Source organism: Melanostigma gelatinosum (assembly GCF_949748355.1).
Source record: "Melanostigma gelatinosum genome assembly, chromosome: 7".
Classification (NCBI taxonomy): Eukaryota; Metazoa; Chordata; class Actinopteri; order Perciformes; family Zoarcidae; genus Melanostigma; species Melanostigma gelatinosum.
In genome coordinates this window covers 10210094-10223362 of record NC_136640.1, presented here as the reverse complement: position 1 = coordinate 10223362, position 13269 = coordinate 10210094, and the positions used below count along the sequence as shown (strand labels likewise).

General features: G+C 44.8%; 1 protein-coding gene across 1 annotated transcript in view; it reads right to left on the bottom strand.

Annotated features, from left to right (window-relative positions):
- Positions 1–142: 142 nt before the first annotated feature.
- arhgef17 (Rho guanine nucleotide exchange factor (GEF) 17) overlaps positions 143–13269 on the bottom strand; it is a gene marked incomplete at its 5' end in the record, with an annotated part of 50399 nt that continues 37272 nt past the window's right edge. The window contains 22 exons of the mRNA XM_079272680.1: positions 143–3053; positions 3173–3355; positions 3652–3747; positions 3998–4172; positions 4317–4465; positions 4650–4717; positions 4889–4975; positions 5187–5463; positions 5577–5696; positions 5877–5992; positions 6108–6211; positions 6324–6407; positions 6502–6575; positions 6872–7079; positions 7233–7351; positions 7457–7542; positions 7682–7791; positions 7985–8035; positions 8177–8353; positions 8464–8556; positions 9394–9510; positions 12410–12592. Coding sequence (XP_079128806.1) covers positions 2848–3053; positions 3173–3355; positions 3652–3747; positions 3998–4172; positions 4317–4465; positions 4650–4717; positions 4889–4975; positions 5187–5463; positions 5577–5696; positions 5877–5992; positions 6108–6211; positions 6324–6407; positions 6502–6575; positions 6872–7079; positions 7233–7351; positions 7457–7542; positions 7682–7791; positions 7985–8035; positions 8177–8353; positions 8464–8556; positions 9394–9510; positions 12410–12592 — 2883 coding nt within the window. The 3' untranslated portion in view covers positions 143–2847. The remainder of the gene's footprint in view (positions 3054–3172; positions 3356–3651; positions 3748–3997; positions 4173–4316; positions 4466–4649; positions 4718–4888; positions 4976–5186; positions 5464–5576; positions 5697–5876; positions 5993–6107; positions 6212–6323; positions 6408–6501; positions 6576–6871; positions 7080–7232; positions 7352–7456; positions 7543–7681; positions 7792–7984; positions 8036–8176; positions 8354–8463; positions 8557–9393; positions 9511–12409; positions 12593–13269) is intronic.

Sequence of the window (13269 nt, the reverse complement as noted above, 5' to 3'; positions counted from 1 at the left end):
CCCCCTCGTTCCAGGTTGGAGAAACCCAAATATGAGTTTTTATCAGCAGACAATCAGTAAAACTAAAATATGATCGATAATCTAACAAATCTCAAGAGACCCACACCTCACCGGCCGACAGAAAGAACAGGCACGAAGTGGGCACCAGTGAACTGATTTATTTACAAAGAGGAACCCACAGTGAGGAGAACAGCTCCATACAGGACGTAACCAGAGCCAGATCAACAGAGTTGTGAGCAGGTTGTTGTTGTTTTCCTTCCTGCAGGCGACAACACACGTTTCAGAGCTAACAGAGAAAACCTCGATGACAAAACTTCTCGTCTTCTTTCGGAAAGATCTACGACAGTTATAATTTAAACGTCACCGACAGCGCATGCCAGAAAGGGGGAAGGAGGGGGGGTACAAACAAAAACTTACACAAATATATAAAAATATGCCATTAGATTCATATCAACAATTGAGTACCGTGGGTGCACTATTTACAGAAAAAAGGCAATATATACCAATATTTACAACAATAAAGACTTCTTTCACATACGGGCACGAGGAGGATAACCAACACGTTTAGTGAGAGTTGCAGTGATGATCGGATGTGTTTGATGTGATTCTTCTCTTTCATTCTCTGTCCGGGTCAAGTTATAGCATCTAGGTTTACTTCATATCTAAGACGCGGTGTGTTCGTGTGCATGCTTGTATGTCTGTAAAATAAAGAGAGTCAAACTCATTACGCCGTGTTTAAAACATTAAATGCAACTGCTGAAAATAGTGTTCAGTCATTAGTATTTATGTGACTACCATGTGAATGTAAAAGTATATTCTTAAGGCAATTTTTTTTTGTGATTTAGTTTCTCCGTTGGCCGACTCAGCAGAGATGGCACACCGATGTTCCTCCACATCATTTATCACAGAAAACATAAGACTCCACCCGAAGGAGCTCTCCAAACGCCCTACAGCCAGCATAGACATACAGCATGTTCATGGGTGACCGGGCAGCTCACTGCAAATATTAATATTTTGTTGTGAATCATACAGAACATAAAAAAAACACTTTCTGCTACCTTAACCTTAAGAGGCCGTAAAAGGAATAATTAAACATTTTGGGAAATAATCTTGTTCTGAAACCGAATAAGCATATTTCCCAAAGTGTTGAACTCGTCCTGTAACATTTGCTGAAATTGTCAAACTTTCCTCTGCTGTATTCTATACATGCTACCACAAGCTAACTGTAATGTAGCCTACATTCTGGGCAGAAAGTCCAAATGTCCTTCTCATACTTCTTAACCCCACAAAGCCTGACGCCAACATGAGAGTGTGTGCAAGGACGAGTCAGGGGCACCTTTCACTTCCCTCTGACATCTGCTGCAGTGCGAGTGAGAGCTTTTCACTACGTGTGTGTGTGTGTGTGTGTGTGTGTGTTTAAGGGCTTAACTTTTAGCCTTCTGAAGGCACGTGCAGGTGCTCAGCATTTGTCCTTCTGACCTACTTTGTATCTCTTTCCTCACAAACACACCACATGCAACTCGCTCTCCAACGATCAATCCTGAAATCAAGCGTGTGCATCGAACAAATCTTAGCGCCATACACGTCCTGTGACACAATACGCACCGTGAAGCTGTCAAATAATAGACATTTTTGAGCATCTCTTTGCATTCAGCACCCGAACACACGACACTACGCCTAGTTATCTCTTCCGCTACTCGAGTCCGGGCCTCCTTGTTCTTCAACTCCTAAAAAACAAAAAGTGAAAACTACATCTTCTATAAATTAAGTGCTGGAAAAAGGCGGCGCTAAAAATCAAAAGCATAAATACTGTACATCACTATCGTTAATCTGCTACCACAGCCTATAGCGTCATAGAAGTCAGTAACTTCAGCTCCGGATTTCTGCTGAACAAACAAAAACATTTCACGTCAAAACTGTAACGCATCTTTGGCATGGTCATATGAGGAACGTCTCCAAATGCACTTTTCCTGCTCAACTCCAGTAGCGGGCATCATCTACGTTCATGTCATCTTATACTGACAAAACAAAACAAAAATGAAATAAGAAAATCAGATACAAAGTGATTATCTGTGTAAAACACACATTTATGCTTCCTATTCAGTGAGCGGATGTGTGCATTAATGTGTGTGTTGCTAGATACCCGTGCCACATATTGCACTTTAATGATATTCACTCTCCCGCAACAGGAGAAAAGAGGATGTTAGCAGTCGATAAGCAATGATCGTGGAGACGTTGTTTTTTGTCTTTTTAAAAGCTCACAGACATCAGCTGAACCTCTCTTCCAATTTGATGCTCCAACTACAGAAATGAATTCAGAATATCCATCGAACTACAGTCTGTGATGGTGTATTTTACTTTTACATGACATTTACCTCTGATCATCAGGAGGCATTTTATCTGCAGTTCAGGCTAAGATGACGTGATGATGGGGTGAAGGGTTGATGTACTTGGCCGTCCTGCGTCTACCTCCTGTCCTCTTCTTCACAGTCTAACCATACTTCTCCGTCTCCTTCAGTGAAGACTCGAGTTTAAAGACGCTTTTCTAAACAATATTTGCAGATGCCAAAAAAAAAAAAAGGAAATGCACACGCACGGACACCACTCAAGAGAGCAACGACACACAACATCAGAAACATCAACACGGTAAAACTGGCTTTGACGTGATCATACTCATTAAAAAGGTCCAGGGGGGGATTTGGCAGTCAAATTACGCACATAGAGACTTGGTGGAACTGAGCAGAAGACCACGGCAACACCAAAAAAGTGACGAGTCCGATGTGGAGAGGGCGGGAGCTTGTGCGGAGGAGGTTGGGAGCGGGGTTGTTCACGCCGGGGTTGATCGCCTCAGACCTTCCAAAGCAAAAGATGGTTGGTGCTGTCGTCCCGTCCGACCGTTTCACTGCTATTGGTGAGTCGGAAGTCCTCGTAGCCGTCGCCGCCGGAAATGACCAGATGGTTGGTTTTTGACGGGATGTGGGCCGAGGCTCGGCGCCGCGCCGAGTCGCGCCTCTGGAGGTTCCCGTCAAGTGTGCTGCTCTGAGATTGGTTGCCTAAAAACAGAGAGGAGGGGATTAAAGGGATGATAAAACTTCGGTGAAGTTTTATACATTTTTGTGCTGCAAAAGTAGACGAGAGTGCACATAAAACATTTAATTAAAGAAGCATTGACCTGTGGAGTCAGTGGTTGTCGGCGGGAAGCTCATGTCGAACCCTTCCGGTAGTTCTATGGATGTGAGGAACCGAACGTGTCCCGTGTGTCCGTGAGCCGAGCCCATCGGCACCTGGGGGACTTTCAGTGTCCCGGCACCGGTTCCCGAGCTCACTGCCGGGATCACCAGCGTAAGGACCACGCCTACAGAAGAACACCATCTTAAAACACACTTTCTTTTCTTTTATCGAAATACTAGAATTAACGCCTTCGTGGTTGTATTTCTCTGCTTAACGTCGTGGTTGTGACAAATTTGGAGGAACTCCTTAAAGGTGCAGGTACAAAATTCCCAAGTTCTACCATTGCAAAAATAAACACTAAATACGACATATCCATTATGACTTTTGTAATGCTGTTTGCAGGTGAATGCCGTTTGTGAGGGAAACTAAATGCTACTTCGGTGAAACCATCGCGCTTAATGTATTTTGGGATGTTTTTACCGGCACTGGTGCCGATCCACAGCAGATCCTTACAGGCCAGCAACGCCGTGATTCTCAGACAGGCGGCTTTGTGCTGTCTGATGATCGCGTCTGCACCTGAATGGAGAGAGAGACAAAAGAGACAATGGGGTGTAGGCGAGGGGGGAGGGAAAAGTGGTGAGGATGAAGGGAGCAGCAATGGGAGAGACAGTGGAGAGAGAGCGAATGAGGGAGGATAGAGGACAGAGAAGTTATTTTAAATTGGGGATTAAAGACAGAAGAATAAAGAAACAAAGCGCTGCTGTCCACGATAAGAAATACAACATGTAAACACATTTCTGTCACTCTAAAAAAAATCTTGTTTTACCTGCAAGCATCTTATGCACAGCAGGCGCCACGTCCACCTCCGTCAGGCTCTCCAAGGTCTGAGCGTGGTAGAGTTTCACGTGTGCACTTCCCTGCAACGCCAACCACACACCCTGACCGTACGCCACCATGCAGGTCACACACCGACTGCTGTCTGTGCCCACCTGGAACCAGTGCTGAGAGCCAGAGAACACACACACACACACACACACACACACACACACACACACACACACACACACACACACACACACAGTGATTGTTGTGTCCGCATCGCCCCTCATCCACCCGTACACACATTGGTCCATCCTTCTACCCACCTCTTGCACCAGTGTAGTTGTGTTGATGATAAGCACTCTGTTCTGTGAGCCACACCAAAGCTTTCCTCCCACGGGAACCATTTTGGTGACGGGGCTACTGGGCGTGCCCAGAACTAAGGTCTGAGAAGACTGAGGGTCCCAGAAACTACCTGCAGATTGAGATTAAGGGGGGGGGGGGGGGGGGGGATAAAGAAATATGAATAATTTGGACACTTAAGTGGTTGAAGCAAGCTGGAATAACGATAATGTCAGCACTCCCAGTAGCAGCCATTTAAAGAAACTGTTCAGAAAAACGCTTCCACAGAAAAAGATTGCTCCACCCGCCCGTCTTACCTGCTTCCCTCTGATAGACGATCACTTCGCCACTGGCCAACGCCACAAACACTTTGTTGTCCAAATACCTGGAGGAGGAAAAAGAAAAGGAGGGATGTCAAGTAAAGCACACAAAGAATGAGATGAAAAAATAGCTTTCCCGCCTTCTGGCTCCGCATTTTCTATTGTCTAAAGCAGCACAAGTTCCACGATTATTAATAGTTTTTAAAGGCAAAGTGGTGGAAAAGAAGGGAACTCACAGTATACAGAGGATGGAGGCTGAGTGTTGCATCTTCATGCTGTTCTTACGGTTACGGATGTTGTCCGAGGACTGGTACACATGGATGCTAACGGGAACAGAGGCATGATAGGAGGTTAGGTGATGAAATCAGTGCTTTAATAACAAACGTTACTACGTGCAAACAGAAAACTAAAGTCAATTCATGTGCATCGTGTGTCATCTGTAGTGTCATAACTCCACTTGTGTTAAGTTTGAATCTGTCCCGAAGGTTTACGGTGCGAGTGTGTGCGTGAGTGTGTGTGTGTGTGTGTGTGTACCATCCATCCTCTGTGCCCAGCCACACTGAGCTCTGGTAGGCCTCCGGGTCGATGCTGAGCAGGTCCTCCAGGCTGGCCCGGGTGAAGGAGCCCCGAGAGGAGCGGCGCATGGCGCGGCCGTCCATGGCGCTCTCCGTGTTGCCTCGGCCTCCTCCTCCTCCTCCGCCCACCCCCAACGTCCCGGGGGCTCCGTAGGAGCTCGCCACCGGGAACTCCTGCTCCTCCTCACTGCTGGTGGTCTCTGTGGCCATGTCCTTGGAGCCGGGGCCCTCGTCATCTTAGAGGAGGAAATGAGAGTTTAAGTATTCAAGTGTGTGTGTGTGTGTGTGTGTGTGTGTGTGTGTGTGTGTGTGTGTGTGAGAGAGAGACTGGAGTGTTATTGTTACTCACTGCCGTAGCTGGAGGATACGGTGGAGTGACTGGCCTGACTCTGTAGAGTAGAGGAGGGGCTGGGTGAATCCTCGTCATCAGTGTCATCGCTGTCAAAAGGAACAAGCTCCGCCCCTGGTCCTGCAAACAATCAGTTCATCGTGAAAATATGTATTCAAACGAAAACTGCAGTGTATACAGGTAGAGTACAAGTCGATGCCATTCATACATGCCAATATAGCAACAGCAAAAGATAGGATTATACGATAGCAGCTAACAGCTGTTGCTGCTCGTCATGTTGTAAAGCCCTCATGGACTAACCTGTGGGTTGCTCCGTCAGCTCCAGAGACGATTGACAGATCGATATGTGGAGCTGCTGCTGGGTGTGACCCGCTGCTGCGGAGGCTGTGGCCAGAGTGGGCTCTGATCCACGCTCCCTACGAGGTCAAGAGCCATCGGTCAGGGATCGAATCAATGAACCAGACAGGTGCAGATTAAGCATTATGTTGCCCAATTGTGTGTGTGTGTGTGTGTGTGTGTGTGTGTACTGACCTTCCCTTGAGTCCGGGTACGGCAGCGATACATATGATCCTCGCTGAGCAGACGGCGATACAGGCCTCGACTGTGGGCTCATCTTTGATGTTCAACAGACACACCTGCAGAGAGAAAACATCATCATCAGTCAACTGTTAACTGCAACTGTTACATTGTGTTGTTTCTTTTCCTCCACCAGAAAGCACATGGACTAACATAACAGTATTTTCTCACCTGTCCCACGTATCCATCACTGTTACACACCCACACCTCACAACCACTGTCGGGACAGCTGTGGCTGGGAGAGGCACACGAAAACTGGAGACAAACAACGAGGCATTGATTACGTTTGTACCTTTGTAAAGAGAGCTGGTCTACGGGTATTAAGTCATTCAAATGAGATGAATCTCACCTGCATTCCACTGCGCGTCTTCATGATAGGAATGGCCTTCAGAAACTCTGGGTCCCACTGGTCCTTATTCATTGCTAAACACAACGGCACATTGACAGTTGAGAAAACGGCAACAGCAATAATTTAAGGTGCTTATTGCAGCTGAACTGAGAGTTGATACTTAACCTGAGGAGAGTCAAAGGACAGAGGGTGCCTTATGCTGCACAGATTGTAAAGCCCTTGAGGCAAAACTGTGATAAATTGGGCTCTATAAATAAAACCAACTTGACATGAAATGAAACCATCGCATCCAGATGCTGCTATCATCTCCTTTGTCTACTGTACCTGACATGCTACACTACAGGAAATAACGTTTCCCTTTTTCACTCACCTAACTTCTTCTTGGCGTCTTCAAAGGCCTGTTCAAAGTTGCAGCGCGTGTCAGGCGAAGTGAACTCGAAGACGAAGCTGCTCTCGGCGGAGGCCGTGGTGAACTCCAGCTTTGTGGGCAGGAAGGTCATGCTGAAGGCCAGAGACTGCTTCTCCGACAGCTCCCTGTGCACCGACGCCATCAGGTCCTTTATCGCCTCGTCCAGGGACTGAGAGAGACGGAAACAGCAAGAAAAGAAAAGACCGTTAGATGTCGTACCGCATCATAGGACAGAAGACAATAAGAAAGATCGAAATAAAGTCATTCTTACTCATTGTGTGAAGACACAGTGTAACATGATGTGTGTGTCGGTCCACAGTACCTGATGTGGGAAGCTGAGGGCCTCAGACAGCTTGCCGATGTGACCCAGAGTGCTGAGATCCTCGTCTAATCGACTAATCATCTTCTGGATGCTCTCCTTGTTTGTTGCCTGGGTGGAGCCTAAAGCAGAGATTTATTTCAAATTAAAAACACCATCATGACGAAGAAAACATTGAAGCGACAGGAAGCCGGTGTGTTTCATGCCATCAACAGCTGGAGCCTTACTTTTCACCACCTCCACGTCCTCCAGGGGAAGCTTCCACAGGAACTTGTATTTACTGGAGGTATCGATCATACTCGCAGCAGAGTATCTGAGAGAGAGAGAGAGAGCAGAATAAGAAGAGATAGAAAGAGAAAATGAGGACAAACGTGGCCTATTGTACAACACCAGGGGGCAGTGTGGTTTGGAAACTGTATTATGATGGTTCGGTGTGTGTGTGTCTCACGTACAGGCTCATGGAGCTGCGTCTTAACGAGCCAGACTTCCTCTTGAGAGTGGTGCAGATGATCAGATCACTGAAGAGGAAGAGAGAACGGTCCTTCTTCCCACCGACTGTCTTCTACAGAGAGAGACAAGAGAGAAGAGAAGCTCAGACAATCTTAACTTGGGCTCTGGATCACTTTTAACACAATATTATATTCATGACACAGTCCTTTTTAATCAGTCCCATTACTTTGACTTCTTTTCCTTGACATGAATACAGAAACCTTACTATGCTACACATATTTGTCAACTCAGAAAGTACTTCTTACCGCCTCCATGACCATTTCCTGTCTCAAGAACTTCCTCAGGGGGTTCAGAATCTAACACGAACACACACACACACACACACGTCACTTCATATACCATAACATTTTCTTATATCCTGTGACGTGAAATGAATCAATTAACCAAGAGGACAGTCTGCTTTGCGTTCTATCTTTACTGTGATGTATAGATCTCACATGTTCAACTCCCTCTATGTGCGCCTCGATCTCCTGGATGACCCTGGCCTCCCTCTCCGCCTCCTCAGCGGAGCGACGCCCCTTATTGATCCTCTCAGCCAATCGCTTGATGTCTCTCTGGGCGTCCAGTAAGTACGGGTGGTCCGGGTGATCCTCTGGGGTGTGCTTGAGCAGGTCCTTGAACACAAAACAAAACACAAATGAATGAATCTGCCTGTACGCGAGCTTCTCGTCACTAAACGCAGGATGAGGCTACTTAACAGAATACAGAAAGGAGGATTATTCACCTTCACCAGCAGCTCATATCGAGGAATCCTCTGGACTGGTTTGATCATCAGATCACCCAGAGCCTGCTTCTCCTTGTTCTCACGCATGTTTTGCTGTGAGGGGGTGAAGATAGGAGGAGGATGGAGACACGAGTAAGCACAAGTGACGAGATGTGTTGCAATTTAAGTCTCCACCACAGGATGGTGACGTGGTTCCACTCTAAAAACATGAAGCTCTCTGTGGTTGAGAACTGAGAACAGGACCAGGACACGGCAGCTTTTTTGTGGTGCCCGATTACAATTTGCGTTTTTAAGACAACTTATCTGGTTGAATTGGTTTAAAGAGATGATTTGAGACAGTAAATAGTCATTCATAATTCCACACCCAGAAAGATCTAAAAAGTTGTATATTTACTGAAAGAGAAAATATATTTCAGTAGTTTTCTTGCATTGGGTAAACATTTAAGATCCTTCAGATCTCATGAGCTGAGGAAAAAAAAAACACAGTTCCTCGCATTCAATTTGACATAATCGGATTTAGAAATGAGGATATTAGCACGTTTTATTTGAAGCCAGTGTGTCTAAATACGGTGGACGCATATCCATTCCTGCAGAGAAAGAACAATCACATGTCTCTCTTTTAAACAGAAAAATAACAGGAATACCTTCCTGGACAAACTGGAGGAACAAGACAGGAAACACACACACACACACACACATTAGCATATACACAATTTAAACTTTGACAAACACGGACAACAAAGAAGCTTTCATGCTCTGAAAGCTGGTTCAAGGCTCTTCCACCAGTCGAGGAAAACGTCTCGACTAAGTTGCCAGTTTTCCAAACACACACACACACACACACACACACACACACACACACACACACACACACACACACACACGAGAGCAGCTGCCTGGAGCAAACGGGACGTCCTGTCGAACACTCACCTCCAGGAACTTGTGAAACGCTGGCTTGGCCTCCTTGGCAATCCTCACAGCATCTTTGGCATTGAGGAAGTTGTCGATGTACGCTGAATACATATTAGCGAGCGTCTCTTTGGAGAACTGGAGGAAAAGCAGAAGAGCATATTTTAAACGACTGTGCGTGAACTTTTATGTGACGATGGCGTGTTCAACGTTTGAACCACAACCCTGTTAGCAAAAGAAAGTCGATGAAGAATATGCGAGGTGCTGGTAAGAGGATTATACAGCAGGTCAACCTCTATGTTATCACTGCACACGTCTCCCTTCAACTAAATGCTAAAGGGATTTGGGATTATTATTGGATTATAACATTTATGATACTTACACTTTTTGTTCAGCCAGATAATCTTCACAAATGAACACCATGTTTTATGATTTTTAAGTAAAAAGACAACATTAGGCTAAAGACAAACTACAGCATGAGAGTGAGAATACACAGCGAGGCTGTGAAGGCGGACGAGGCTGTGCGACGACGTTTGCTGACTCATTGAGCCACTTGTTAGAAACGAGAGTTTTTAAAGACACGCAAGACCTTCATAATTCAAGAGAGTGGCGTTTGAGCAACATCTCTGAGGCTTGTGTGTTTACCACAGACCTTATTTCAGACATCGAAACAATCATTAAAAAAAACCCGTTGACTTTGAGATGAGGGAACCTGGAAGTGCAAAAATGCCAATTAATCTATTAGACCTGAAACAATTAGTCGATTAATTGATAAATAAGAACAGTATTATTTAGATAATTTAATAATCGTTTCAGTTGTTTGTTTTCGCCGCATTGCTATGTTGGTTGACTGTGAGCTAATTATATGTTGTCAATGGTCAACGTTGAGTATGTGCTGTGTTCGTCACTGTGTAAACAAATCATTATAAAAGCCAAAGAGAGCTGTACTGGAGAGGCTACCTTGGTGTTTTCGCCGAATATAATGGAATAATAGTTCTTTCACTCCATCAAACATACACACAAACACACACAGATGATTCACCACGACCTGCTTTCCTTTCACAAATAGAGGGACTGAAAGACACAAACAGTGTAATAATCCACAATGTGTGTTTTACGTCAGAGTCATGAAATAACCCAACCCTCTTCTGCATTTATCTTTTCATCATCCATCTCCCAGTGTCCTCTCCTCTATCAGTCTACATCTGTGTCTAAAAACACGAACGAGAACCGATTCAGTGCAGTGTAAAATACCCCTGTTGTGGGGACATTTCCCACAAACCATAAAACAATGAAACAGCACATGTGCTGGATCCCTCTGCCGCTGTAAACGGCAGACAGCTGAACCAAAACAAGTGCCCCGTGTGAGGCTCGAACTCACGACCTTCAGATTATGAGACTGACGCGCTGCCTACTGCGCCAACGAGGCCTGAGATCACTACAGGCTGTTGCACATTGAAAAGCTGCAGCGGTGGGAGACAAAGGGGAGGCGGGGGAGGCTCAGTGTGAGCAGTGGGGGAGGCTCTACCACAGCTGAGCAACAACCTCACTTCTCTCTCCGCTGTGTTCTTCTGTTGCCATTCCTCTCCTATTCACAATGTACATAAAACGTATGAAGTGTTGTAAGATGAGGTAATGTTACATTTTAGTTTTCTTTAACTGCTCGTCTTTCCCTTAGACCCATTGTCATTGTGTGACAGTTTGTGTCTCCAGTTGTTTCATTCACGCTGTGAGGTGCTGAGCGGGATAACAGCAGCATTAACATAGCAAGAGCGTGAGGGTTTTTTCACCCCACCTAATACAAAACAAAAGCTGTGGCCGCACTGCATTCTGGTCTATAAGTCTGCCTGTGAAGAAACAGGAATATATGTGCTTCTTTTGACTTCATGTAAACGGTTATAGCCGTTACAGCTGAAGCTAGAAGTCGTTTTTTCTTTCATTCTCTTTCAACCTGACATTTAGTCCAACGCGGATGTTTGAGAGCACTTGTTTTTGAACGGTCTAGGTTGAGAGCCACCCTCGGGTCGTGGGAAACTTTAAACGGGTCGACAAGAGGTCACCGGGAAAACAAAATATTAAACCAGTGTTGCCAACTGTCTCTTCAATAAAAACAGCTTCCCTTCAGTCCAATCATGCTTTTTAAGGACTGTTTATTCATTTAAGCTCTCGTGTAGTCAGATACAGTTGCTTTGACTGCTGCACTTCAGTACATCAGAAAAGTCCAATTTATAGAAAATGTATGCAATCAAACTTCAAAATATAATAATTTATCAATATGATAACAATAAATATGAATCAACTTATATTGTCAGTGTCTATTGTAAGACAGGGGAGCAGTTTGGGGTCTGATGCCGTCCTCAAGGGTAGCTCTGTAGTGCCCGGTCTAGCGGGGACTTGAACCGGCGACCCACCGGTTCCCAAAGCTAAGACCTCCAGATTGATCAACTACTGTCTCAAAACATGTACAAGAACCTGTATAAAACGTGAATGCATTTGAATAATGACGAAGAAAACCACCGTTTTACAGAGCTGAACTTCTGTGCTGAGCTTATCTTGCAGAGATAATAAAAACAAACACACAGTGAAGCAATACAACTGTCCCAGAGAAGCAAAGTGCACTGCATCTTTTGAACAGAATTTCTATAATTCATAGTTTTGCATTATAAACACAACATTTAGAATTTCCGGAGCCTCTTCCACACAACACCAGCCTTTACTGTGTTGGATTCGTAGACGTAAAGGGATTACTGCTAGTGCTTGAGGTTAACTGTCTCACACACTCACCTTACATATCACATACACCAGCTAACAATGCTAACACATGCTAAATACATTCCTATAGAAGAGAGCAAGAAGAAAACTGTTCAGTGAGACACTAAAGTCACTTGGTTACAGTTGGCTTTCCACAGTAACTTGTTCTCTTTAACAACATGGAAGCAACAAACCTGATTTGACACATTATTTAACTCATATGAATTATATTTGTTATCATTAAAAAAAATAGGAGGAGAGGACGCTTCTTGTCATCTCTACTCACCGATTGGATGAGGAAGTGTCCCACGGTCTGCCTATCGTGCCATTGGCCGACGCAGCCGGAGACTTGCTCCAGGAAGTGCTCGTGGTGCTCCAGGATCTCGGGGATCTGGTAGAACATCTCATCCACCAGCAGAGGGTCCACGATGGAGCCGCTGTCCGGCTGCTTGAGAGGACGCAAGTAACCCTGAGGGGACAAGACAACCAGTTAGTTACAGACCATTTCAAATCACTTTATATGCACGAGGTTAGCTGCCGGGGCAATTTGTTTCTAGCATCGAGACCTTTGACAACTAATTCTTGTTGTAGCTCCATAGAACTTTATTCTTTCTACATACTACCTTACTTATTTTGACCAGAACACAATATAACTCATAATAACAAATGTTTCATTTTCATTGACAACTCATACCAAATGCCATAAACACACATTACTTTCAATACCAATCTGAATTCTCTTTTCCCAGGTTCTCTTTCTGGGATTCCCAGGATAAAGTGCTTAATTGGCTTTACGCTCAATTAACTTTCTTTTCAGGGATTACGGGTAAGTATTGGACAAACTTCATTTACATGAAAACACCAGGTAAATAATAGGTAAGTATTTAACATTGCTCTAGTATGTATACCAGCATGAACGTGTATTATTACCACTAACAAAGAAACAACAGTGAATATTGAATGAGCTCTTATTTTGAAAGCGTCTGCCGTAAAACATATTTCTCTGACGTGACTTTAGAGGGTTAGCATACAGGTAGTGTTACGGCTATAGCATTATTATACTAGCGGCGATTAGCATTAACGTTCCAATACATCACTCATCACGCGCTGACGGCTTTCTTCTACTCTACTGTTCGATACTGATGC